Source organism: Penicillium antarcticum (genome assembly GCF_028974205.1).
Source record: "Penicillium antarcticum strain IBT 31339 chromosome Unknown utg000002l_segment0_segment0, whole genome shotgun sequence".
Lineage (NCBI taxonomy): Eukaryota > Fungi > Ascomycota > Eurotiomycetes > Eurotiales > Aspergillaceae > Penicillium > Penicillium antarcticum.
The window spans coordinates 2079994-2106395 of NW_026695300.1; the positions used below are offsets into that span (position 1 = coordinate 2079994).

The window sequence follows — 26402 nt, forward strand, 5'->3', positions numbered from 1 at the left end:
CAAGGATCATTTATTTGATCGAGAGCTATCATCTGAACAAGCAATATTGTAATGACTGGTTCTATCAGCCATCTAGAGCAAAGCAGCGCTCCACCGAGTTGCTATTGTTCCCCCACCACTCTGGCATTGAAATCTGCTTGCTCGCTCCGAAGAAGAAGAAAATAAGCAACATGTTGAGGTTGAATCCAGCATCAAAGGCAGCAGCAATCAAGTAATTATAGCGCTTCCAGACCTCAAAGTGATGACGGTAGGCACGGTACATCACAATATAGCCCCCGATGATAGCAGATATATACCCGGTACTGATATTTCCGTAGAACATAGCCAGGCCTCCGAAGAAAATGCTCACGTTCCACAAGTCAATGCGCAAACGTGGGAAAAATCGATGGAAACAGTACAGAATAGGAGGGATCACAGCTCCAACGAGGAATGACCAAGGAAGTGCTACCATTTCTGCCTCGCCAAATAGCCTCTTCGGGCCAAGCACAGCATATTGAACTCCCATTGTGTTTGAGCTTCGGAGAGACTGACCTGTCCACTGGTTCAGCGGGTCGGCTTTCTTACCAGTCAGATAATCGGCCTTGGTATCCATAATCCAGCGGATGACAAGGTAATTAATTGGAACCCCCATGCAGGTTCCAAATACCTGAGAGAAGAACACTGCGCGGGGTGGGATATGCATATAGTGACCGATCTTTTGGTCCTGAAGCATGTATTGTGCTCGGTACCAGGCATCACCCGCAATTGATCCATAGACAGAAGGGCCACATGGATGATGATGGGCATCGCCAGCCTTTGTGTGAACCATGTATCCGTACATCAGTTCGTTGAAGGAACCGGTCTCAAGCTGGTAGTTGGAAATGGCGTACAGCCAGGCAAATGGAACCACTAGGATGGCGGCACTTGAAAGTGCCACAAACAGAGTCCAGATAGGAATGAAGAGATACCCACACGCAATGCTGGTAATCAGACTGACAAAGGACACCAAGAACAAGGCACCATACCACCACCACGGAATCTCCTTGTACTTCCTCTGGATAACGTTCAGGCGATCATGGTACTGATAGTGGATGCCTCTATTCTCCGTCGATTTTTCAGGACTCCCTGACTTGTTTCGAAAAATCTTGCGGAGATTACCAGAAACTTGGACGAACCCAAATGTCAAAATCCAGGTGACCGCTGCTGGGAGTTTGGCATAGTCAAAGAAAGTCGCCCACACATTCTGCAAACCCATGTACATCGGCCCAAACTCTTGGTATACAGTCTCGTTGAGATGATAATCAGAGGTGAGCACTTCAAGTGTTGGATAACTGGTACCATTGGCCTGCATGAGGCTGTTCGACATGAGGCCGTGTTTATAGGAACCCAGGTTGCCCCACTTCGCAGCAGGAAGCAGTACCCAACAGTTGAAAGCAAAGGCCAAAAACAGAATGACCTGCGTCCAGAAAGGAGTGAGCATGATGGAGGATCCGTTCCAGTTGACATTAGACCAGTCCAAGGAGAGATTGAGGAAGCCCATGCCACCAATCCCCGAGCCGATAAAGTTGGCCACTGGGTTATGAGGTGCTACCCAACAGAGGAAAGCGAGGGAGGAAGTGAATGGGAAGACATATTCAGGGAGAAATTGCCATAGGGTCATGCCAAGAAGCGCAAAGAAGAACACCTTCATCTGTCGGCGAGCAAGAGCCGACGAGTTGTCTTGCTTCCGGAATGTTTCAAACAAGGTCGTCTGCATCAGGGCCGTGGGCCAAATGTATTCGGGATCGGGAAGGAGAATTTGGCGTGCCAGGGCAGCAAACGAGTACCCGATCCAGATGATAGCAAGCATGAAGAAAATTGCAACGGCAGGATTGATTCGTTCTCCGTACCACAGCTCTGCGAGCACTATTGGAACATATCCGAGATTATACGTCGCACCTGATGCGGCTGTTAATGTGACTAACACGTGCTCTTTGATACTCCACGGAGCCGGGTTCAGGTTGAAAGAGAAGCGAGTGCCAGGAATGCCAATATTCCAAGCCGGGAGGACTCTAGCGAGAAAGTGACCGGCATAATGACAAGCAATCTGGACGAAGAAGACAGAGTATGGGGCTTTGGTCGTACGGAAATAACTCATTTGGGACAAGAACGCTCCTGGGATCACGAAGACGGCAGAAAGTATAAAGTACCGGAAGGTAATGGTAGGTAGAGTGGGATCATCTTCCAGGTTGATCAGCTGGCGAACTGACAAAGGCAATGCGGCGAGTTCAGGGTTTTCCTCGGTCTCTTGTTCGATAGCAGCAGTTTCCCCTTGCAACTTGGAGTTCTCCTCATCCACGGCGATTTCTGTCACATCTGGCTTTTTTGGACACGAAGTATCTGCCTCAGATTCAGCCTCGACGATTTCATCCTTATGTCGCTTCAATGAAAACACAGCCATGACTGGAGAGCTGGAGGAATCCAGGAATCAACAAGGGGCAGAATGTTTTATTTTTGCCCTACAGGGCCAGCTCGAGTATTTATTAATTATCGTTTATGGTGTGCGATCGGAGTAGACAATCGCAATTGTTACTACATAATGGATACCTCTAGATTGTGAATTGTCCGAAGTACAGACCACCTTTGTTCCTTGTTCTGAACTCTTATTGGACTGCGATATGCGACCCGGGAATATGCAACTAATGGAGCGTTACATTGACGGCGGACCGACGAGCTTAGATGGGATAGAATTCTAACCTAAAGCTTAGCGCGGATGGCGTTATCATACTTGGGTGAGATGATTCGAGACATTCCTCCGGGCTTTCTCCGAGGGTTCGAGGTAAATAAGGTGAACAATACAATGGTGAGAAAGAAGAGAGAGGATAACCCGGAGTTATCCTCGGTACAGATATGAAGATGGGACCTCGTCATATACCGGGCAGCCTAAGCTGGATCAAGCTGATCTAAACGTACAGAGATGAAGCATACGAAGTCAAGTTCTTGGCAAGGCTTAGCTGTCTCGGATAAACTGGACAAATTAGACAAACCGGATAATCTGGAAGTAGTGCCATTGACACCTCAGGCAGGAATAGCGAGCTCATGACGCTTTGATATCTGCCGGTCTCCAGGGAAACCTCGAATCAACCTCGAATCAAAAAAAAAAAAAAAAAAAAAAAAAGAGATTGGATTTGATAAGGTTGAAAGTGACAGAATCTATACGTATGTTGTAGATGTCAATGTCTAATACCATATTGAATTTTCGGATTCACTACATCATAGGCTATGAATTCATCATGACGCCCAATAATGACCATACCATACACTCAACACTGGCCCCGACCCAATAGTAAACCATGTATTATTGGTAAATTTGCAATCCAATACATTAGCCATACCATCGAATCATCCCACTAATTACATCATCTGCGCCCCGCCAAAAAAAACCGTCAGTGAGTCAAAGAACTCCATTGTCGAGCATTGTGGCCCGTGAGTCCAAGAATCAGGCAGAATGAAGTCATGAGTCCATTCTAGATTCCTTTGGGCGCCTCAAGAACCCACTAGATGATAGGTGAAGGTCTTAGGGAGGTGTTGCTGGGGCATCGAAGCCCGTGGAATCCCATGGACCCCCATGGAAGCTGTCCCCTACTAGAAGCTTCTGAACAATACACCGCTCACTATATAGCAGGTTTTCGCTGCCCTCCCTCTGACTCTTCTTCTTTTCTCTTTCACTTTTCAAATACCCTTTACCCTGTACACTACCTCTCTACCTTGCCTCACGAATTTCCTTTCCACCTTTCTTTGTTAACGATACACATTCATAATGGCTCCCGCCGTCGGTATTGATCTGGGAACCACCTACTCCTGTGTGGGTGTCTTCCGTGATGACCGCATTGAAATCATCGCCAACGACCAGGGTAACCGCACCACCCCCTCCTTTGTCGGTTTCACCGACACCGAGCGTCTGATTGGTGATGCCGCCAAGAACCAAGTCGCCATGAACCCCCACCACACTGTCTTCGATGCCAAGCGTCTCATTGGCCGCAAGTTCCAGGACGCTGAGGTCCAGGCCGATATGAAGCACTGGCCCTTCAAGGTCATCGAGAAGGCCACCAAGCCTGTTGTCGAGGTCGAGTTCAAGGGTGAGGCCAAGCAGTTCACCCCCGAGGAAATCTCCGCCATGATTCTCACCAAGATGCGTGAGACCGCCGAGGCTTACCTCGGTGGCACCGTCAACAACGCTGTCATCACTGTCCCCGCCTACTTCAACGACTCTCAGCGTCAGGCCACCAAGGACGCCGGTCTCATTGCCGGTCTCAACGTCCTCCGTATCATTAACGAGCCCACTGCTGCTGCCATTGCTTACGGTCTTGATAAGAAGGTCGAGGGTGAGCGCAACGTCCTGATCTTCGATCTTGGCGGTGGTACCTTCGATGTGTCTCTCCTCACCATTGAGGAGGGTATCTTCGAGGTCAAGTCTACTGCTGGTGACACCCACCTTGGTGGTGAGGACTTCGATAACCGTCTTGTCAACCACTTTGTCAACGAGTTCAAGCGCAAGCACAAGAAGGACCTGACCACCAACGCTCGTGCCCTCCGTCGTCTCCGTACTGCTTGCGAGCGTGCTAAGCGTACCCTCTCTTCCGCTGCTCAGACCTCCATTGAGATCGACTCTCTCTTCGAGGGTATCGACTTCTACACCTCCATCACCCGTGCCCGTTTCGAGGAGCTCTGCCAGGATCTCTTCCGCGGCACCATGGAGCCCGTCGAGCGTGTCCTCCGCGACGCTAAGATTGACAAGTCTTCCGTCCACGAGATCGTCCTCGTCGGTGGTTCTACCCGTATTCCCAAGATCCAGAAGCTCGTCTCCGACTTCTTCAACAAGGACCCCAACAAGTCCATCAACCCCGATGAGGCCGTTGCCTACGGTGCTGCCGTCCAGGCCGCTATCCTGTCTGGTGACCAGTCTTCCAAGTCCACCAACGAGATCCTCCTGCTCGATGTTGCTCCTCTGTCTCTCGGTATCGAGACTGCCGGTGGTGTCATGACTGCTCTGATCAAGCGTAACACCACTATCCCCACCAAGAAGTCCGAGACCTTCTCCACATACTCTGACAACCAGCCCGGTGTCCTGATCCAGGTCTTCGAGGGTGAGCGTGCTCGCACCAAGGACAACAACTTGCTCGGAAAGTTCGAGCTTACTGGCATTCCCCCCGCCCCCCGTGGTGTTCCCCAGATTGAGGTCACCTTCGACCTCGACGCCAACGGAATCATGAACGTTTCTGCCGTCGAGAAGGGCACCGGCAAGTCCCACAAGATCACCATCACCAACGACAAGGGCCGTCTCTCCAAGGAGGAGATCGAGCGCATGCTTGCCGAGGCTGAGAAGTACAAGGAGGAGGATGAGGCTGAGGCCACCCGTATTCAGGCCAAGAACGGTCTCGAGTCTTACGCCTACTCTCTCAAGAATACCCTTGGTGAGGGCAAGCTCCAGATCAGCGAGGATGACAAGAAGAAGGTCGAGGACAAGATCACCGAGGTCATCTCTTGGCTCGACAACAACCAGACTGCTGAGAAGGATGAGTACGAGTCCCAGCAGAAGGAGCTCGAGGCTATTGCCAACCCCATCATCTCCGCTGCCTACGGTGGCGCCGCTCCCCCCGGTGCTGACGCTGGTGCCGGTGGTGCCCGCTCCGCCGACGAGGTTGAGGAGAAGCCCGAGGAGCTTGACTAAATATCTCGCTCTGAGTGATTTTCTTTCTTCGTTTGCTGTTTGGCTGACGTTTCCTTTCACGTCTTGTTTTACGAACTTATGGGATTCGGTTTCTTTTTCGCGCATGATTGCATAGATACAAGGCTATCTTTTGGGATAAAAACTCCCATTTGAATCAAAATTTCATTTAATTCAAATAATCTTTTCTAGTAACAATTGTAGATTTGGTCATCTCTGAAGGTCTCTGCAAATGGCTTGCAGTTACACTGCTGAATCGGACTCGGCCGTGAGTGACTCGACCTTGAGTAACTCCACAGCATGGAGTATTTCTGTTACACCTTGCCTGTCTGTCAATCTTCTGCACATTGCACGGAGTTGAGACTTTCGTAGATCGTAATCTCCAAATTGATCAGACCCTGTAGAAGTATAATGTACAAAGTTAACATGGATTCTCTTCGAGAGACTCCCCAAACCCAAGCAGAACTCCATATCCCAGATCAATCAGCAAGTCCGGATCAAACATCCTGGAAATCTCCGTTCCACCACCGTTGTAACCGCTGTCCGCCCGTCTGCACGACAGTTCCATAGCTGATTTCTGATGCTCGCTCGGGGTTCTTCTCACGCTGGTCACGGCGTATACGAGTGAGAGCAGCTGTGACACCCATGGTCAGGGCGAAGAGGGGATCCGCGATCCTGATGGTACAAAGCATTAGAAACCCCAGTCTCATTCGGGACATGTGGGATTGGAAATGTAAATATGGGGAGAATTCCCATACCTGGAAATAAGGTAGACAGGCATGATACGCTGGTCTCTAGAGCTGATGGTGTATGCCGTCCGCGAGTCGTGCATGGAAGAGCCAAGATATGTATATCACGTGATGTGGTCATTACTAGCTGTGGTAATCGACGACCCTCCATCATCCAGTACCACGCATATCCGCCATGCAGTTCTCTCTCACTTCCTTGCTCCTGCTGGGGATTAGCTGTCTGGTTTCGGCCCGCTCCCTAACAATTAACATCCCGGTCTCCAGTCCCCTTCCCAACCCGCACGTCCTCCCCGCAACCACCCATGCCACTCTCACTACGCTTCCCTCCGGCGGCAAAGACCACATCCTCTCCGCCTCACTGACCCGCTCGGCTTCATTTGTGTTCCGTGATCTCCCATCATCTGGTCCAGATTCTCAACCCGAGTCTTACTTGCTCGACATTCGCTCCGCTGGCGAATATGTCTTCGCCCCCTACCGTGTCGATGTTGCGGCTGATGGAACTATCCTCGGTGTCTGGGAGACCTTCCGTGGGAATCCGTGGGACAACCTTGGTGCCGTGAAGTATATCGTGGATGTTGCTGCGACAAAGCAGGACGATGTGGTAGTTGAGGCCAAAGTCGTTGCCCGCAAGGCCTTTTACGAGGAGCGTGCTAAATGTGAGATCGACATTTCCTGCTCATATCTAGCCTGCGGTAAACTCTTGATTCATGCTAATCTAACTCTCATAGTCTCGCCAATGAGTCTTGTCAAGAACCCTATGATCTTGCTTGCAATTGTTGCAATGGGTCTTATGTTTGGAATGCCCAAACTCATGGAAAACAGTATGTCCACCAACTCTTTCTTGGCTCAATGATGCTCCGTGGCTAACTTTAATGCCTAGTGGACCCTGAACTGCGCGCTGAGTTTGAACAGCACTCTCGCGCCTCGCCCATCAGTGGTGCCACAAATAATGCCATGACCGGTGGTGGCTTCGACCTGGCCGGGTGGATGGCAGGCACCTCTGCTCACCCCACGACCAACACAGATGCAGCTCAGGGTGGTGCAACTGGTAGGGATACCAGTGGCCCTGCCCGCAAACGCGGATAGATGCCTATCATCTTTAATTTTATTTACCGTGTGCAACGGGATGATGTCCTTGTCTCATGATCGGTTGTATGATACATTATTATCTAAAACTGCTCATCGCCCAAGGAACTCAGTTGGAATCGAATGCCGTTGAATGGCTAGAGCAGTTTGAAAGAAACGAAAGCAATCCTCCCCAATCCATATGTCCACAAGCGCCTAGAATCCTCCCAGGCTGCATGGAGCCGAATCTCAGTTGGAAAAAAACAAAAACCAAAAAATCATCGAGAAAATCATCGAGAAAATCAAAGACAAAAAGCAAAAAGCAAAACAAGCTTAGAAGTCACCACCTCCGAAGTCATCACCGCCTCCGAAATCATCACCACCTCCGCCATAGTCATTGTTGCCATAATCATTGTCATAATCGTGGTGATCATCGATGGCATCAGCAATCAACATCCCACCGAGCAAACCACCACCAACACCAAGAGCCGCCGCACCGGCGGTTCCCATGCCCCCTCCTGACTTGCGAGGCGGTTGCTGCTGGTAGTAACCACCACCCTGCGGCGGGTACCCTCCATACCCTCCATAACCGTGCTGCGGGTAGCCGCCGTACCCAGGCTGCTGTTGGGGATAGCCACCGTAGTATCCAGCCTGCGGAGGAGGCTGTTGAGAATACGAGGCGTACTGCTGTTGAGGTCGATGCGGCCGACTGCTCGAGCTGCTCTTGCCCATCAGCTTGCTCAAGAAGCCACCCTTGCTCCGTTTCTGTTCCCGTTCTGGCAGGGGACTTTGCGAGGATGGTCCAGGCGCGTACCCGCTCGGGCCGGTTGATTGCGGCCGTGATGGGTCATTGTAATAGTCTGACGATGCGCCGGGGGCTCCAGCGCCTCGTGTGCCGCCCCGGGCATCTTCCTCGGCCTGAAGCTTGGCGGCAAGTCGGGCGTCTTCGTCTATGCTGGGGCTGTTGCTGCCTGGTCCGGTGTTCACTGGGTTGTATGGGTTGTTTGAGCCCATGTTTTGCTTCTTGTCGCCGGCACTGGCGATGGCAGCTGGGTCACCGGGTCCGCCGTTACTGTACGATGGCGGGGGAGAGTTAGGTGGGAGGTTGTCATCATCGCGCTGGGCGGCAGCCTCGGGTTTATCCCATTGCGATTTGCCGGTGGCGAGGTTCACGTAGAACCTAGTCAATTGTCAGTATAGGCATTTGCTGTTTATTGTGAACCAGATTGTGAACCAGATCCATACCATGCATGATATCTCTCATCGTACTGTGGTTTCCATCCCTCGGGTACTGAGGGCGGGGGAGGCCCGGAAGGCGGGGCGAACGACATCGACTTATTTGCGACAAAAATGGGGTAGATAGGGGATCAAATGTGCAGGGATTCAAGAGATGAAGATGAGGTCAGAGATAGAGAGATGAAGATGAACGGAAAGGACAGGAGGGTCCTTGTTTGTTCATGGATATATGATTGAGGGTAAGCAACGAGTGGCAACCTCAGGCACTAGAAGCAACGCAACTCAACTGCGCCTCGGTGGCTGTGTGATGATGTCATTCTTGGCATCCATACCCTCCGCTCCGCAGATGCGCGGTAGGCAAGTCAGTTCATCCAAGGCGTTCTGTCACATATCTACTTTAATTGGCTTGTATGTTTTCACTTTCGTGTGAGAACGGTAATGTCCCTTTAAATTGCTTTGAGTGGCGCTAGGGGTATATATTCTTTCGACTCAAAAAGGAGGAATGGGTAAAAGAAGTCCGAATTCAATACGGGTATATTATCGCTTAGCCCACACAAGTATCATACATAAACACCTAGCAACATAACACACTGACATGACAAAAAATGACCGTTGAACCCCTTGCTAATGCGAGAAAGAACATAAGTTGAAACATCTAGATCTTAGACTGTCTCCTGTTGGATATTAGGATCATAAGTCCCACTGCTCGGCCACCAATGATCCTCTTCTAGGGCCTCCTGGAGTTCGGCAAGGTTGAACCTAGAAGGTGACCCCGTGAGACTCAAACCCGAGGCCTCACTAGGTATTTCATCATCCGAGTCGAGAGTCAAATCAACGCTTTCGATGTTCGTGATCAATAATTCTAGAATAGATCTCCTTTTCTTTCTGCGAGGCCCACCATCTCTGTGCTGGCTTCTCTTTCTCTTACTCGGAAGAGAAAGATTCGGAGAAGGTACAGGCGAGGAACTTGTCTGATATCGACGACCGGCAGAGCTTTCGGTGCGGCTGTGGAGTGGCGTAGAAGGAAATCTAACATTTCGCACCTGAGCATTCTTAATTTGATTTAGAACCTCGCGGCGTTGATTCACATCAAGGGTAGGACGGTCTTGAACAGGCGGACCATCGAGCTGTTGGTCTTGGTAGTGCTGAAGTAGTGGGATGTCCCCCAGCTGAGTATGGGAGGTGTTACCATCAGTCTCGCGGGCCCATGAAGCAAAAGGTCCAACGTATGCGGGACCTTGGCCTACACCAAATAGTTCATGTCGTACAAGTTGACCAGATGATATGAGATCATTGGCAACTTCGATACCATCTACCTGTTCCTCTGGGGGTTCTGGAGCAGCCTCGAATCTGAAGTTTGTGATTTCAGGGTCTCCGCAAGGCCCTGAGGACAATACATGAACCCCCGTTCCCGAATCCCCAACAAGAAGATGAGATTTGTCGTGGGAGAATTCAGCACACATAATCCCCGTGTCGAAAGAGGCAGTATTCTCAAGAAGAACATCCTCAGGTGAGCGTCGGATATCCCATCGTTTGAGCACACCATCTGAGGCACCAGTGTAAAACTGGTCAACCGACGCACCCCATAACGCGGCTCTCACGCCGACATCCGCTAGATCTCGACTTCTTTCATGATCAATGGGAACAGCGGGTTCTCCATGACGGAGCTGATGAAGGATTTGATCACCCTTGCGACTGTCCCAAACATAGGTCACACCATTTGTGCAGCTAGCTGTGACGTAGGTGCTAGTCGCATCTGTCGGACAAAAGGTCACCTCGTTAACATCGAGCGCCGGACAGGAAAATTCCATAATAGCTGACACACGCTTTGAAAAATCACAATTCAGACTGAATACGCGCACAATAGATTTAATGTTAGTTCCAATCCCTTTCATTCGTGCATTGTGTGCACTTTCAGGGCTAGCTGTCGCAAATTGTGGCAATGATGAATGCCACTTGATATCAAAGACATTTTGTGAGGATGAGGTTCGGAGGGACTCGAAACCTGATTCACGAGCTTGCCATAAGCCCAAGTGTCCCTTGTAGCTCACTTCCTCACTAAGATCAGCCATACCTCCGGCTAAAAAATTTTTGGTGGACGGAGTTTGTCCCCAAGCTAGGACAGTTGATGTAAAATCAGCATCTGCCTTGTATCGAGAATCCCGATCGAAAGGGAGCGCCGTTGATGTGACATTTGTGGGATCTCTGGTATCCCAAAGTTGGATAGAATTTGTTCCAGTTGCTAAAATTCCAGGATGGATTTTTGAGACAGACATGACTTCAACCCGAGAGTCATGCTGTAAAGACTGGACACACGGAGTCGTTGGCCGCGAAGTGTCCCAGATCTTGACAGTCTTATCCCAGCTGGCAGTAAACAGCTTGTTTCCTACCCACTGCATAGAAGTGATGCTCATAAATAGGTATGGATCATTCACAGGAGAGTATGTGGGTCGGGGGATACAGTGGTCCGGCAGTTCCTTCAAACAGCTGGTTTGAAGATTGCCAAGGACCAGATTGTTCCTTTTATTGTACTGCATGTTATGTTCGTCCACATCAGCAGCAGACCCTGCCGCAAACTGAGTGCCATCGGGAGACCATGCCAAAACAAGAAGATCTTTAGAGGCCCCATTCCAAGTCTTCCATGGCTTTAGATCTGATATCATGTCAACTTCAACAGGGCGTTGTCTACCAAGTTCACGGCCAAAAAGAAGCTTTTGAGTATTTGTGCGACGTGGCACAGCGCGACTCGGTTGTTGAGGAGGCAAGTTTGAGAGTGTGTCAATTTGCCTTGGTGGGTCACAATTAGTCTCAGAGGGCTCTTCAGAGCCAATTCTAACGCGGGCGTAATAGTTTGATGGCTGAACTCTAGCGCGACTAGAGCGACGAACATAGAGCTGATCCATCGGAGATGTGGATCTCGATAGAGATTTGTTGGAGTCTTGCGACCCTATTGAGAAGGTATCGGGGAGAGGCGGGGTTTGAGAGGGAAGCTCCAACACATCGTTCTTTGCAATGGTGAGCGCGATTTGTTTTCTCAAGTTAGAACGCGTCTCGCGGCTGTCCCGGTCTTGGGAGATACTTGGGGAAGGAACGACCGGCGTACGGGAAGAAGTGAGAGGCGTCTCATTTTGGGAAGGGGCGACGTTATGTTGAGATGTAAATGTGCTATGTGATGAGCTAGATGAGAGAAGCGCAGGTTCGGGGCTCTGTTGGCCTTCACTTTGTGAAGCTTCACGTCCTTGTTCCTCTTCCGCCTTAGGGTTGGGGAATGTTTTTGGTTCGAAACTTTTAGATTGTGAGCCAGCTGAGAATTGCAGCAGTAAGCGCAGGGTCTCTCGCTGCACTTCAGGGTTTTCCGGGATGCTTCGGGCTGTGAGGCCACGGAATGTAGGGGCCTGGCCATTGATTTTAGGGAAACTATGAGGCATCATAGATACTGGGCTCAGGCTAAAGAAAACAAATCAGTTATGCCTTGGTTGGGAAGTAGAAAGGTCATATACCTGTTTCAGTTTGCGAGCAACGTTGATTCTCACTCACGTCTGGCTTTGGGCATGTCCAGAGTGAGAGAGACATAACATCGGCCCTTTCACTTTGTGGAACAAAATGCTAATCTTGTTCTTCACCCCATCCAAGTCCCTGGGCGTCAATTCTCTTATTCCGGCGTAGGTCTGTCGGTAGTTGGTATGAAAGAAGCTAGATGTATCTCGTTGAATGGACCTGCGTCTTGCGGACTCGAGATTCCCCTTCAGCTATATCCAAAAGCCAAAGCAGATAACACGCCGATGAAAGGAGAATATCTCACGCCAGTCATAAAAGCGTCAATCGAGAATGCAATGATCGTGAGAGGTCGGTTGGCTTGAATTCCTGATGGATCAGAAATTACCCACTCGGAGTACTCGAGAGACAAAAGTCCGAGAAATGAATGCAGGCTGAATGCGATACTATCTGTTCCTGAATATCTATGACAATGTGTGAATATGTGATGTCTTGAAGACAGAAAGGTACAGAAGCTGTGGAGTAATTTAAGCAGAATCGCGTCTCGACGCGGAAGAATGGCGTGGGCGGTGAGGTGAGGCGGTCAGGAGCTATAACATCAACTCGCCTCAATCCAACTTCAAAAAGTGTTACTGAGGATGCGATGGCTGTGAAGGGAATAAGAGGCCAGATCAGAAAATTTCTTATACGACACGTTAATTAGGAGCAATCAAAGCAGCGAATACTGAGACTAAGAGAGGATAAAAATGACTTCAAATTAAACTACATGGTTGCGGGGTATCACTTTCAAAGGAAACCCCCGAGATATACATGGGCACAAGGCCTATGCATGGAGCGAAACACCAAGTCACAATATTTACAATGTAAAGCACGAGCAGAGCGCACATCCGGACACGCCCTAGGTCTGATAAGTAGAAGTGATCCGATGTTGGATCTTGCCACTATACATAGTGAGAAAAGAGATGTCCTATCATGGAGTCGATAGGAAGTCTCATCAAGCATCGTAACAGCTCAGAAGACCGGGAAAGGCGATAGCTCGCTTATTTGCCGATGCGGCCTCTCTTGCGGGCAGAGACCATCATATCATACAACACATCCTTAAAGGCAAATAGGAATGCGGCAGTAATAGCACTTTGCGTGACCTTGGGACCAATGCCTACAGAAGAAGAAAGAAAAAAAATTAGCAAAAAGCAACCAGACATATTGCGCGGAAATTCTTGCCTTTGTAAAGCCCCTTCCATCCTTCATCTTGAATGATCCTCTTCAAGCTTCCATTCAAACTCTCCTTGGGGCCATCCTTGCTGGCCACATGCATCCGGCTCTTGATAGTGATATAGGGATAGGTGATGCTGGTGGCCATGATCTTGCCGAGCGCACCCAAGTAGAACGCATCTTTGGGCGTCATCCGCCGCCGGCGCTCTACGATGTTCTTTAATTGCTCGAAAATGGTGTATTGCAGGATTGGATTGATCACCAGAATCAATGCCGGGAGGACACCGGCGAACAGGGCCTTGGGGCCCTCCTCCCGAAGAAGATCCATGAGGGTGCTCAAGGTGGATGCCTTTGTCTTCTTGGCACCAGGAAGAGCTTGCTCATCGGCCTCAGACTTGCGGGCAGTCATGCGAGTATTGATAACCCAGATCGGGTTGGTGATTAGCACGGTTGCGCTCCCCGCAATAGCACCAGCAATCATAGACTCAACAGTCGTGAGCTTCTTGGATGCTCTGTTGGATTGGACAGCAGCCTTCTCGAAGGCCGAACGAGTAAACTCGTACCAGTAGTAGTATACGAAGTTGGTCACGCTGATCCCGAACAGTGCGGACTCCAAACCCGAGTAAAGCCCAGAAATACCCTCCCTCTGCACAATGCGGCGCACAGCATCAAGGGTGGTTGAGTGTGCGCGCTTTGACTCAACCTGGGCCCTCGTCGACAAAGTGATCAGAGGGTATCTAGAGTGGAGATGGGGTTAGCGGTATCCATAGGAGTCAAAAGGTGGGGAAGCGCACGTCAAGACCATAGACAAGATCCCACCTCCCGCACCCGACAACGCGTGCGCAATGTTATCACTCTGCTGGACAGCAGCGGATGCCGCCGCCTTTCTCTGTTCTGCTCCGGGCTGGGACATGGTGAATGGAAGGAGGTTGAGGATTGGATGACAGATGGCAGATGGCAGATGGCAGGCGATAGAATGGAAGATCAAAAGGAGTAGGAGTGAATGAGTGGAAGATGGTTAGAAGTCAGGAGTCAGGAGTCTAACACAGGGAGCGATAATGATTCGGCTGGGGGGAGGTTCATGACGTTTTGCCGAATGAAGTGTGCCTCGGCTCCCGTCCAACTCCACTTCCGGGGCTATATACGAGTATAAGCACCTGTAAGTAGAGTCTTCGTTGGCTGTTTCACATGGTATCAGGTCTCTTTTCAAGGAGCATATCGATATCCTATATTCCGTTCTTTCCAAATACGGGGTCCGCATGTGATTATAGCGCTGCCTAGGCACTACTCCGTACAACTCTACATTTTACATGTACAATTTACAGTTTACGAAGGCCGTGGGCCGAATGCTCAAGTTCTCGCCATTAGTCCATTCACAAGAAAAATCCAACCTACAATAAGAAAGCGAAAATAGAAAATAAAGAGAAGACACGGAGAGAATGATGGGCCAAGAAGTCAGAGACGTGGTCAGAAAAGCATGAAAACGCAGAAGCCAGCGATAATCGCATAAGCAAACGCAGAAACGAGGACAAAACGTAGGCCGTCTAAAGCAAAGTTAAGACGAGCAAGGAGCCTCAACAGTACTGTCAAGTTTGCCAGTCCCGTCAAGAGTTCTCTCCAGGCTCGTCTTGACCATGCCATGTATCAAAGAAGTTTGACAAGCCTGCCGATTAGATACCACGCTTGGAAACCCTCATTTCATGATGTAACATTGCGCCAAATGGAAGCACCGCACCACATAGAATATCGTGTCGTCTAGCAGCAGCCACCTGCCGATCCGGACTGGACACCTTGTCCCTGGCCAACCTGAACAGTTGGCTTGTTGTTGACGGTGGCCGTTCCCATGCGCTCCTTGATCTGTCGTGCCATTGTCAAGAAAGCCTGCTCAACATTCGACGCGTTCTTGGCGGAGGTCTCAAGGAAAGGGATTCCGAGGCTGTCGGCAAACTCCTATAACGGTACAAACAATTTAACATTCCAATTCTGATTGTACGCATCAATCTCCAAATATAACCAGAGCAGCATACCTTGGCTACAGTGTATTCCACAACCTTCTTATCCTCCATATCACTCTTGTTGCCAACAAGCAGCTTGTTGACGCCCTCGGTGGCGTACCGGTCAATCTCCTGGAGCCACTGCTTCACGTTGTTGAAAGAGTCCATGTCGGTGACATCGTATACCACACAGATTCCGTGAGCGCCCCGGTAGTAGGAAGATGTGATAGTGCGGAATCGCTCTTGGCCGGCGGTATCCCACTGCATAACCGTTAGCGTTTGCCTCGAAAATGAGTTTCATCCAATATAGCCGTACGATCTGAAGCTTCACAGTCTTGCCATCTAGTTCGATTGTGCGAATTTTCTACAACAGTCCAGATGTCAGCACTCTTGTGGGCCAGATACCCCGCAGATTCCAAGACGTACGAAGTCGACACCAATGGTCGAGATGTAGCTTTCCGTGTAGGTGTCGTCGGCAAACCGGAGCAACAAGCAAGACTTTCCAACACCGGAGTCACCGATGAGGAGCAGCTTGAACAGGTAGTCATATCTATTTCGATGGTTAGGCAAGAAACGCAGATCGGCAAGTCTGGGGGTTCGCTTGGAGGAAACTCAAGCGACGTGACGATACTCTAAAAATCAACACCACAATCAGTCAGATTCCACGCACTGAAAATCAGAATCCAAACCGGACTCCTTTGGCGCAAGGGGAATTTGGGGGGATCTCCATGAAGGCTTACCACTCGGGATTCATGATGGGCACAGGAAACCAGTAAGAGGGGAAATGAGAAATGAATCGAGGGCCGAGTCCAGAGGAATACAGCCAGGAAAAGCAAGTGATGGAAGAGTTCGAAGGGCTAAGTCGGGGGAGGGGACAATGATGGAACAGTCGCCTGAAATGATAGGAGGTGCAGGTGGCCAGACGCACCTGATGTGCAGCTTTGTTTCACGTCACAACCCACCGCTCCTTTGGGTCAGGAATATACTATAAAAAAATAGAGGATTCTCTATAGGATGAAATTACTTTGAAAATCGTCTGAGAAACTGCTGGAAACAGGTTGGGTAATCTCTCATGTCACCTGCTTCTCCAACTGACGCTATCCCGTGCTAAAACTCCGCCTCGTGGGTGGATCTAAATGTTTACATATTACAGTATACAGACAGCCCCCGCAATATAAGATGTGACAGGACAGAAAAAAAGATACATTGGATTCGAAACGAAATGAGTATTACTAGACGAGAGACTTAAACACGCATTTAAGCGTAACCGTGAGCCTGCAGCCACTCGAGAACCAACGCCTCATCGCGCTCCTTGTAAGAAGCATTAGTCCGGATGTTATCTGCGACAATGACAAGGGCGCGGTCATAGGCGCCGGTGTCCTTGTCCTTGAAGAAGGCCGTGATGTCATCACTGATCTGATGATCGGCGAACTTGGACAGGCCCATGCGAACAAAGCGCTCAAAGACAACGTTATTGAATGACAGTCGGGTAGACACAGCAGTCCAGTTGTCCTTGATGTACTGCCACAGCAAGTGACGGACCTTCGAATTGGCGGCCAAAGACACAGCGCCGCTGTGGATGTCCTGGACAGCCACCTTATCCGAAAACACAAAGTCCAAGTACTCCTGCACCAGAGCGTGATCCTTGGTGCGACCAAGAGCAGACAGACAGATCTCCTTTCCATCCACGGAGTCGGTCCGGAGGTATTCCTCCTTGACGGCATCAAACTCCTTACGGCCACCCTCCGACACATTAATGCTGAAAATAGTCGACCGCAAATTGGTGTGGATGGCATTGACATCCTTGCCAGTGGCCCAGAGATCGAAACGGCGTTTAGCCTCCGAAACGAAGCTATAAGAGTAGAAACTGGATCAGCATAGAGTTTTGGAAAAATTCAAGCATGACAGGAGGCACATACTCTTTGTGGCCAGCATTGCTCGCCATTGCAATCAGCAACTTCCGGAGTTGCACAATGAGGTAGTCTTCATTTGCCTGGAACTCCCAACCAGACCGTTCGGCGACTGGTGAAACCAGCTGAAGAGTGAACTTCTTCAGTCCTTCGGCGACCTGCTCGTTCTGGGAGAAAACCGAGCGGAGATTCGCCATAGATGAGGAAACCTGAGACCAAACACTGTAGATTGAAATGTCAGGTAAAATGAACCATGTTTAGAGGGGATTGACTTCTCACAGATAGTTTTGTTCATCCTTGAACCCTTCCAAAAGAGTCAACAAGGCGGGAGTGGTGCCTTCTCCAGAGACTGCAAGAGCAGTTGCATCACCCAGCAGACCAATCTTATCCTCGGTGCTCAGCAGACCAAGTGACTGACCGAGCTTGGCCAGATGGGCAGGAGGATAGTTGGTGCGATAGAATCCAGATAGGTCCTTGTTGATCTTATAGAAAGTGTCCTCGCCAACTCCACCAACGGTGTCAGACTTTGCGGTGAGAGCACGGGTATCAACAGTGGCCAGCTTGGGTCCGGACTTGATGCCAAGAGGAATCCACCACTTTGTCTCATCTTCTTCGGGCTTCGCGTCGCCAGTGGAAAGGAATCTGTTCTGCCGAACGCTGATCTGGCCTGGTTCCTCTGCCACCGTGACAACGGGGAAACCAATCTTGCGAATCCAGGGATCCTTGGGTAGTTATTAGATGTTGGTCTTCTCTTTCAAAGGTCCAACACTTACCATGAAAGAATGCACATCCTGGCCAGAAGCCTTGCTCAAGGCAGACCACAGGTCATTCGTGGTGGCATTTCCTGTAAGAAATTTTAGCGCATGATTGTCGTTGGCCTCTTTTTCCATGTTTACCGTATGCATGCGACTTGAGATAGTCCGCAACTCCGCGCAAGAAAGTCTCTCTGCCGAGGTGAACACTCAGCATACGAATGACAGAGCTTCCCTTCAAGTAACTGATATGATCGAAGATTTGGTCGACTTCAAGTGCATTCTTGACGGGAACCTCAATTGGGTGGGATGCGCGCAGCGAGTCGAGATGAAATGCTTGTTGCACGCCTTCAGCCTAGGATAACGTCAACATTGGTCTTGGGGGGTGTTGATTACCTCGGGAATTGCGTACGACAAACTGAGACCAAACGTTCCATTCTGCGTGCCTGTCAGTTATACAGGATAAGCCCCACAAGTAGAATATGAACTTACCTGGGTAGAAATGATCAACGGCAAGCCAACCAACCCAGGTTGCGAAACCCTCATTCAGCCACAATTCATTCCACCAATCCATAGTGACAAGGTTACCGAACCACTGGTGAGCCAGCTCTGTGATTTATTGGTCAGCTGAAAATGATGCATCGATGTCTGGAGCCCCGAGAGCGGATTGTGGAGACTAACCGTGAGCTACAACATAGGCGATGCGGTTCTTGTAGCGGTTGTCAGACTTTCCTTCGTCGAAAAGAACGGCGGTAGTTCGGTATGTCACTAGGCCCCAGTTTTCCATGGCTCCCATAGCCTAGGGATGAGAAAATTAGCATATGGAGGCTTTAGAAAATGTGCAGAATAGCAACCCCTTACGAATTCGTGAACAGCGAGTAGATCAGCCTTGGGAAGCGGGTACTCGATCTCAAAGACCTCAGAGAAATAGTCGACCGTGCGGTGAGCACATTCCAGTGCAAAGCGAGCCTGGTCCTGGAGACCCCGTGTGGTATAGACGCGAACAGGAATGCTCTTGCCCTGGTACTTGCGCTGGGTCATTGCCTCAACATATTCAAAATCACCAACTGCCCACGCCAAAAGCTGCACGTAGAGAGCTTGCGTTAGTAATTCAAAATACCAGCAGCTCAAGCTAGGTAGTACTGACATAGGTGCTCATCACCGGGGTCTTCTCGAAGGTCACGAACTTCAACCCGGGGTTGCTTCCATCTCTTTCCGACTGAACAGGCATGTTGCTCAGCGCAGTCTGGCCCTTGGGGACTTCAATCTCAAAGTCAAAGGTAGATTTCAAATTCGGTTCGTCGAAGCAAGGGAAAGCCCGTCGTGCATCACAGGACTCGAACTGAGTGCTCAACATGTAATAAAAGTCATCTTCCTTAGGAGTATCGGCAGATGGCTCCCCAACAGGCTTATACTTCGAGCGATAGAAACCGGACATAGCATTGTTCATGGTACCGGTGAAATTGATGGACAAGACAACGTTTGCCGGTGCGATTTCTTGCGAGAAAGCAAAGGTGACTCGTTCGGAATTCTTGTCATAGGTAATGCCGGACGATTTGGCCAACTGACTACCTAAGTGACAGACCAGTGTCAGTATCTTCCCATGTCGAAAATGTTCCGCCATGCATACCGTCTTTTCCCAGAATCTCGGCATTCTGCACTTCGATCTCCTTCGAGTTCAATACGATCTCGCTGGTAGGCCGGGTGAACTTGAGATCAATCTTAACGGCTCCTTTGTATTCCCACGATCCACCGAACTGCAAGTCGAAGAGTGAGACATGGTAGTTGACGGGCTTGGCTCTATTACGGTGTCAGCTCTTTTTCAACGGGGATATTCCAGAGGTGAACTGCGAGGTCAACTGTAGCTGTGGGCGAATTTGAACAGCCCAAACAACTCCAGTAGGTATTCACTCACACGTCAGGAAGAGTCTCTCTCTCTTGAGACGCCATCATGCGGGCTTCAGCGGAACAATGTCTAATAAGAGTGGAATTTAGATTTATTCTAGCAGCTGGTGCAGGTAGACGAGAGCGCAATTGAGGGGAACGCAAGTAGGAAAGTGAGGAAAAGAGAGAAGAGGAGGGGGAGGGGCGGAGAGAGAGTGGACGGACGGCTTCAACTGCTACGCCAGCTCGTCTCGCAATGGATCTTCTCCCCCACATCGGCGGGTTCAGCTTAACCGTCTACGGCTATCGTCGGACTGGAAAGCAAAAAGAAAGAAAAAGAAGCGGTGGAAGGAGGAAACAAAAAGTAAAGTGTTTCCTCAAACGGAGCTCCGTCGGAGCTTGGACCCCATTTTCAACGGGTAACGATTCCGCCTTCTTCACACACTTTTGCCACTATGGCCGACTCCGACGAAGAATATGTGGGCGAGGTAACAGAGGATGAAGACGATCTCCAGGTGACTCGAGGCGATACAAGAGCAAGGAAAAGAAAACAGCGCGGAGGCGCAGAATGGGAGCTATCCAGAACCTGGGAGACTCTGGTTGAGGGTGCGGATGGGACCATCAATTCCACCGTCGAGGGCCTTCTGGAGGCGGGCAAAAGGAAAAGGTGAGCCTCACTGATCGATTCACATCTCATTACTAACTTGCTCCTATCGCGCAGGCTATTGAAAGATACGACACCATTGCAGCGCGGTATCATTCGACATCTCATCCTCATAATCGACCTTTCACAGTCCATGTCTGAGAAAGATCTGCGACCGACACGGTACCTGTTAACGCTTCGATATGCTCAGGAGTTTGTGAGAGAATTCTTTGAGCAAAATCCCATTTCCCAGCTCGGCGTCCTTGGACTGAGAGATGGCCTTGCCCTTCGCGTCAGTGATATGAGCGGTAATCCAACGGAGCATCTCGCGGCTATCCAAGCGCTAAAAACACAGGATCCCAAAGGTCTTCCCAGCCTTCAAAACGGATTGGAGATGGCGCGTGGTGCGCTTTTGTATGTCCCCGTGTCGGCAACAGCCTCCCCGAAGAAAAATAATCCGCTAATCCGTGAATGTAGCCATACTCCAAGCCATGGCACTCGAGAGGTGTTGATCATCTTCGGGTCTCTCCTTTCCTCTGACCCTGGAGATATCCACCAGACAATAAGTAACCTGATCAGCGACAAGATCCGAGTTGGGATCGTCGGTCTTGCCGCGCAGGTTGCAATCTGCCGTGAGCTTTGCACCAAAACAAATGGCGGGGACGAGACAGCGTATGGGGTGGCACTGAACGAACAACACTTTCGGGAGCTGATGATGGACGTAACAACACCACCGGCTGCTTATTCGCAAAAGGAATCTGCGAGCTCTTTGCTAATGATGGGGTTCCCGTCTCGTACGGTGGAGTCCAGCCCTTCTCTCTGCGCGTGTCATTCAAAACCCTCGCGGGGCGGCTATCTCTGCTCACGATGCAATAGCAAAGTGTGTAGTCTCCCTGCAGAGTGTCCATCCTGTGGACTTACATTGATTCTTTCGACTCACCTGGCACGTTCGTATCATCATCTATTCCCTTTGATAAACTGGGTCGAGGTCCCGTGGCGTCGAGCCTCACAAAGTTCTGCTTGCTTTGCCTGTGGTATTTCTTTTCCACCAGTTCCCCCAGAAGATCAATGGCAAGTGGCCGAAACCCATACCAAGGGAATGAGTGTGAGCAGTCGCTACGGGTGTACAGCGTGTCAGAACCATTTCTGTATCGACTGTGATCTATTTGCACATGAGGTAGTACACAACTGTCCTGGGTGTCAAAGTAAAAGTGCAAGCTTGCACTCCGCGCCCAAGGCAACAAGTGAGGGCATGGATACCACACTCTAGGGCCGCGGGTTATTTCAAAATTGCATGGGTTTGGGCGTCACTCGTGGGATATCCTATCTGTTTACTAGCCCAGAGGGCAGCATTGGAGTAAGGTGTACCACAGAAATACAACATTTTACAGAAGCGGGAAATAAAGAGCACTAGGTTTACATTGATAGTTAATCCTTCGCATGTATTCCGTACATCGTAAGAATTCATAGTCGGTGGATCGATATAGGATCAACGGGCCTCGGTTAGCTTGACTAGCCCCACGCATCCTCCGCATCTCAGGTGTCCTTCAGACATATATTCCTCAACAATGGCGCAACCTTCAATTCAGGATTATGAGCGAGTACAGTCATATTCTTTCCATACAGATCCTGAATTTGCCAATGGTCTCTCAATCATACTCGGTCACCCCGATACCCCCGCCACCGAGGCGGAGATGAATCGAGATGACGACCTGGTTTTACAAGCAAAGTGTTTCTTTTTCTCGCGGTATGGCAACCAATCCATAGCTTATATGGATTTATTCATAGACTAATATGCCAGTGAACCACAGAAAAGAAAAGCTTACCCCAGCAATTGACTTTGCGGCCTTTAAGTCATGGTTGGCGTCACAGTCAATGGAAAAGTCCCAGATTCCAGATAGCCTAAAAAGCTCATCGCAGGTATCTGCTGGCACATCCACGGAACAGGACGGGGCGAGTTCAACGAATGCAGAGCCCGCTTATCCGTCTTCGTTTGCGCATATCGTGGAACTGATCACTACCGGACAACCAATCCCTGGAATTCAGGACATACCTGATACAGTGTTGACTGGGCATGATATATCGAGCGAGAAACCTCGACGGCGAAAACCCTGGGAGAAGGAGGACCTGGAAACTGCTTCCAGTGAGGCTGCAGCTGGTGTTCCTTGAGGCAGGGGACGATATTGAGATGAGAATATTGGAATAACAATATTATTTCTCTGTAATTAACATGACACGCTGAAAGCTTTTATCCATCCGACTGAATAATACAATGATGATTGGAATAGCAAGCCAAAGGAATAAATCGGCAAGCAGCAATGACTCGCAAGATTGATGAGCAGTTCGATTAAACAATATTGAATGAACACTGACAGGTAATGAGACACAAGCTGCTAAACCTGGAAACAGGGGTAAACTGATTAACGAATTCAGTAGATCATTTGGGCGGGGGGTTTCGTTTGCCGTTTTTCTTCGCAGGCGATCAGTGGGCATCAAGAAACACACTTAATTGATGAGTGCATAATTGGGACCCCATTGTTGTCCACGGCCGAATCGACCACTGGACTGGCTTGTGGTAGAGAACTTCTCTTCATTGAAGTTGTTGAAGCGACCGATGTGCATACCGGCACCGGGACCTGGGCGTGTAGCATGAGACGGGTTACAGCAAAGCATAGCCACGCGGGAGCCGAACTTGGATCCACGAAGGGAAACCATGTGTTTTCTGATCAAAAGCAGGTTAATTTTGAAATGGTTCTTTATTGAAGCCGGAGTAAATAGTACCTGATATGACTGGCCACAACCTCTCGTTGGTGAGACGGAGCATTCATCAAAATCCATTGGATAAGATAATTGCCATATTGATCACCCGCTACTAAAGATAAGTTAGTATTGTTCTTTTGATTTCGTCTCATGGTCAAGGTCTGAACAACGTACTATCAATTAACGGCATGCGAGGTCGGTCAGAGCGCCCGATACAGACGCGAGTGAGATACCGGTCCATAAACTCCGTCCCGCCGATCTTGAGACACTTTTCTACTATCTTAGACGCAAATTGATCCATACTGTAATCGACAGCCCAGTGGAGAACATGCTCCACAGCACGGCTCTTGTCATGGGGATCACCATGCTCACAGATGTGCTGAATGCACCAATTTCCGAACTGCCCATGAGCGAGTACATCAGTCTTTGCCAGCACTTCTTCAATTGCCGGTCGCTTATAATCATTAGCATTCATTGAAAGGGTAGGTTACCAAGGGAAGATAAATATCCCATGGGTATGAGAAGCTCAAGAGGGCAGGGAAACTCACCTTTTCATCCTCCACACAATTTTCAAAGATGTTTTGAACCACCAAACTTCCAGTCTCTCCCAGAGCAACCTCGTGCCACATCCCCTGTAATGCCTCGTTTACTTTGATCATTACCTGCGGAGGCTCGCCGTCCCACCGAAGCTCGAAAAGCTTTTGCCAAACATGACAGGCGTAACGATGGATCACTGTCTCGGGGATTCTGCGAAGAAGTTCATGCACCATGACGGCTTTATGCTCTTCTGGAACACAGTCAAAAGCCTTTTGGATCACATGGCAGCCGAACGGATCCATGCTCAAATTCAGCGTATTGCCTCTGATTGCATTGGCGATGGCAACAACTTGCTCCGGGGTTCCATGCTCAAAGCAGCGTTGAACAAGGAAATTTCCAAAGCGATTGACCATGAGTGGGTAGGCTTGGTGAACTATGGCTTCAATGATATCATACTTCTGTTCGGTTGTGCCAACTTTCAGTTTTTGTTGCAAGAAGATCGAAGCTTGTTGGTCGTTACTGCAAACTATCTTATCCACAATATATTTCCAATCACACGACACATTCTTGTCAAGGAGCCGTCGGTAGTTGAGAGGCTCAAGCGGCGGCACGTATGTCTGGATGTAATTACCGCTCATCTGGAAAACGTCAGAGTAAGTTTAAACGAGCGATACTGGTATAGATTCTTACCGCGGAAGTGGACCAAGAGCTATCATTGGCACTGGAGCCTGTGAACTCACTGGCAGTAGGAGAAAGAGGGCTTCCAATTGGCCTAGGGTGGTAAGAATGCACCGGGTAAAGGCCGGCATGTTGAAAGGCACTGAGAGGTCTCTTTACCGGCGATGGAGGTGACTTCGGGGTCTGGTCACTCGAAGACGCAGGAGAGAAATCAATCCAAGTAGCGGACTGGGCTGGAAACAGAGACCCGCCTCGGCTGCATTGATTGTTGGACCGACGAGGCGCAGGAATTGAGCTTGTGAGAAACTGCGCCTGGTCACCCATGGGTCGCGAGTAGAACCCACATGGACTGGCCGAAGGTCCCGAGAGTATTCTCTGAGGTTGCAAAGATGAGGGTCCCGTGAACGGAGGATAGATACCTGAAGAGCCCCAGAATCGGCTAGGATCCTGGCTTGCGGAATTGTTAGAGGCCAAAAGAGGCACATTGTAGTCCCTATCGAGGGAAAGCTCATGGCGGGCCCACGGCCCGCGAGATCCACCGTAGGACCCTGCAGACAACGGGTCTGAAATGTCAGACAGTGAGTCGTCTTGACCAGCCCAAGAGTTTTGGAATTGACGGAAAGCAGAGTTGGGTCCGTTGAAAACGTTCTGCAGGGGACCAATGTTTTGTTCTCTGGTCTCACGACTGCTGAAGTCTGCCTCGGATGGGGGACCAAGGGCTTGGTCTAGCGTATGTTTTATCACACGAGTTTGCGCAAGCTCCTGCTCCTGCAAAGCTATCTTTGAGTTCGCAGCCAGCAGCTCTTGCTTAAGTCGACGCAACTCCCCTGTGTTATCTTCCTGGCCGTAGGGCAGATGAGGATCTGCGAGGTATGGAACTGGCAGTGGTTTCAGAATCGGGGTGAGCTGGGACGGTCCAGAGGAGAGATCAGCTTTGGAGCGGGTGGTTTGTACTGTTTTTGGAGAAAGGGTTGCTAGAATCCTCTCAATGTCCGATGGTTGTCCACTCAAAGGTTCAGGTTTGACGTGATCTAGCTTCTGCTTCTGGGATTGTGAGACCACTGCAACAAGAATTGGTACCACAAGAGACACACCTTGCTCACCGAATCCTCAGCCCCCCGCTGGGTAAGTCTGGCATTTTCCCGTGACGAGAGACTTCCATGGGCTCAGAAGAGCCGTAGCGGGTGGATGAGGTTTGGTGTCCCTGTAATGAACAGCGCAGTTAGCAGGTGTTGGACTCATTTGAAAGCCGTCATGTAGGAAGGGGCATACTGGTTGCTCATGTCCAAAAGTGAGAGCTCGCACATCGATGCCATCATGAGGAATAAAGTGTGTTTCACTACCGAGGCGACCAAGCGTTGACGGCCCGCTGAGGGTAGACATATTGACAGAACCGGAAGAAAAATGAAGAAAGAGAAGACAGAAGAATAGAAAGAAAAAGCGAGAAAGCCGCTGTGTGAAGGTTGAAACGGACAGGCTTGTTGGAACCAAGTGAGTTTACATGCAACGAAAAGGATTCTGAGCAGATTCTCACGAGATGACGGTAAACATTTGGGGATTTCAGGAGATGAAGTTGAAGAGCGTGGGATGATGAGAAAAGAGAAATGGAAGGGAGAGAAGTGAGTGCAAGAGTAAGAAGATCAGGAAGGAGCACGAGGCAAAGCTGGAAACAGCGACGAACATCTACAGCTCTATAGAGCCACGAGCTTCAACTCTCGGGGAATTTCCTATGCAGTTCAAGTAATCATGAAGGTTTTTGTATTAGTATAAGTCTTCACACTTGGTCTTCACACTTGGTCTT

General features: G+C 49.8%; 12 protein-coding genes across 12 annotated transcripts; 4 read left to right on the top strand and 8 right to left on the bottom strand.

The window, feature by feature from the left end:
• Positions 1 to 64: 64 nt before the first annotated feature.
• On the bottom strand, positions 65 to 2419 carry N7508_001771 (OPT family oligopeptide transporter; the record flags this gene model as incomplete). The annotated part of the gene is made up of 1 exon (XM_058459837.1): positions 65 to 2419. The coding sequence occupies one exon, from the start codon at positions 2417 to 2419 to the stop codon at positions 65 to 67; it is 2355 nt and encodes a 784-aa protein (XP_058323369.1).
• Positions 2420 to 3778: 1359 nt separating this feature from the next.
• Positions 3779 to 5689, top strand: hsp70 (molecular chaperone Hsp70; the record flags this gene model as incomplete). The annotated part of the gene is made up of 1 exon (XM_058459838.1): positions 3779 to 5689. One exon carries the CDS (start codon positions 3779 to 3781, stop codon positions 5687 to 5689), a length of 1911 nt encoding a protein of 636 aa, XP_058323370.1.
• Positions 5690 to 6183: 494 nt separating this feature from the next.
• Positions 6184 to 6518, bottom strand: N7508_001773 (uncharacterized protein; the record flags this gene model as incomplete). The annotated part of the gene is made up of 2 exons (XM_058459839.1): positions 6184 to 6361; positions 6445 to 6518. The coding sequence occupies 2 exons, from the start codon at positions 6516 to 6518 to the stop codon at positions 6184 to 6186; spliced, it is 252 nt and encodes an 83-aa protein (XP_058323371.1).
• A 92-nt stretch (positions 6519 to 6610) lies between these two features.
• Positions 6611 to 7521, top strand: N7508_001774 (uncharacterized protein; the record flags this gene model as incomplete). The annotated part of the gene is made up of 3 exons (XM_058459840.1): positions 6611 to 7091; positions 7164 to 7256; positions 7316 to 7521. 3 exons carry the CDS (start codon positions 6611 to 6613, stop codon positions 7519 to 7521), a joined length of 780 nt encoding a protein of 259 aa, XP_058323372.1.
• Positions 7522 to 7833: 312 nt separating this feature from the next.
• Positions 7834 to 8831, bottom strand: N7508_001775 (WW domain-containing protein; the record flags this gene model as incomplete). The annotated part of the gene is made up of 2 exons (XM_058459841.1): positions 7834 to 8680; positions 8746 to 8831. The coding sequence occupies 2 exons, from the start codon at positions 8829 to 8831 to the stop codon at positions 7834 to 7836; spliced, it is 933 nt and encodes a 310-aa protein (XP_058323373.1).
• Positions 8832 to 9398: 567 nt separating this feature from the next.
• N7508_001776 (WD repeat protein) lies at positions 9399 to 12167 on the bottom strand (the record flags this gene model as incomplete). The annotated part of the gene is made up of 1 exon (XM_058459842.1): positions 9399 to 12167. The coding sequence occupies one exon, from the start codon at positions 12165 to 12167 to the stop codon at positions 9399 to 9401; it is 2769 nt and encodes a 922-aa protein (XP_058323374.1).
• Positions 12168 to 13271: 1104 nt separating this feature from the next.
• pmp47 (putative peroxisomal membrane protein Pmp47) lies at positions 13272 to 14356 on the bottom strand (the record flags this gene model as incomplete). Its single annotated transcript, XM_058459843.1, has 3 exons — positions 13272 to 13387; positions 13453 to 14180; positions 14238 to 14356. The coding sequence occupies 3 exons, from the start codon at positions 14354 to 14356 to the stop codon at positions 13272 to 13274; spliced, it is 963 nt and encodes a 320-aa protein (XP_058323375.1).
• Positions 14357 to 15198: 842 nt separating this feature from the next.
• N7508_001778 (Rab family GTPase YPT1) lies at positions 15199 to 16191 on the bottom strand (the record flags this gene model as incomplete). The annotated part of the gene is made up of 5 exons (XM_058459844.1): positions 15199 to 15393; positions 15471 to 15698; positions 15754 to 15801; positions 15864 to 15987; positions 16181 to 16191. The coding sequence occupies 5 exons, from the start codon at positions 16189 to 16191 to the stop codon at positions 15199 to 15201; spliced, it is 606 nt and encodes a 201-aa protein (XP_058323376.1).
• A 503-nt stretch (positions 16192 to 16694) lies between these two features.
• N7508_001779 (M1 family metallopeptidase) lies at positions 16695 to 20052 on the bottom strand (the record flags this gene model as incomplete). Its single annotated transcript, XM_058459845.1, has 12 exons — positions 16695 to 17289; positions 17357 to 17569; positions 17627 to 18069; positions 18121 to 18191; positions 18244 to 18454; positions 18512 to 18537; positions 18592 to 18708; positions 18781 to 18898; positions 18961 to 19182; positions 19247 to 19671; positions 19730 to 19899; positions 20015 to 20052. 12 exons carry the CDS (start codon positions 20050 to 20052, stop codon positions 16695 to 16697), a joined length of 2649 nt encoding a protein of 882 aa, XP_058323377.1.
• Positions 20053 to 20438: 386 nt separating this feature from the next.
• On the top strand, positions 20439 to 21896 carry N7508_001780 (TFIIH/NER complex subunit SSL1; the record flags this gene model as incomplete). Its single annotated transcript, XM_058459846.1, has 2 exons — positions 20439 to 20650; positions 20705 to 21896. The coding sequence occupies 2 exons, from the start codon at positions 20439 to 20441 to the stop codon at positions 21894 to 21896; spliced, it is 1404 nt and encodes a 467-aa protein (XP_058323378.1).
• A 298-nt stretch (positions 21897 to 22194) lies between these two features.
• Positions 22195 to 22795, top strand: N7508_001781 (DUF5572 domain-containing protein; the record flags this gene model as incomplete). Its single annotated transcript, XM_058459847.1, has 2 exons — positions 22195 to 22373; positions 22438 to 22795. 2 exons carry the CDS (start codon positions 22195 to 22197, stop codon positions 22793 to 22795), a joined length of 537 nt encoding a protein of 178 aa, XP_058323379.1.
• A 336-nt stretch (positions 22796 to 23131) lies between these two features.
• On the bottom strand, positions 23132 to 25984 carry N7508_001782 (pumilio/puf RNA-binding domain-containing protein; the record flags this gene model as incomplete). Its single annotated transcript, XM_058459848.1, has 7 exons — positions 23132 to 23348; positions 23408 to 23498; positions 23561 to 23840; positions 23935 to 24561; positions 24614 to 25662; positions 25751 to 25805; positions 25874 to 25984. 7 exons carry the CDS (start codon positions 25982 to 25984, stop codon positions 23132 to 23134), a joined length of 2430 nt encoding a protein of 809 aa, XP_058323380.1.
• Positions 25985 to 26402: the final 418 nt, after the last annotated feature.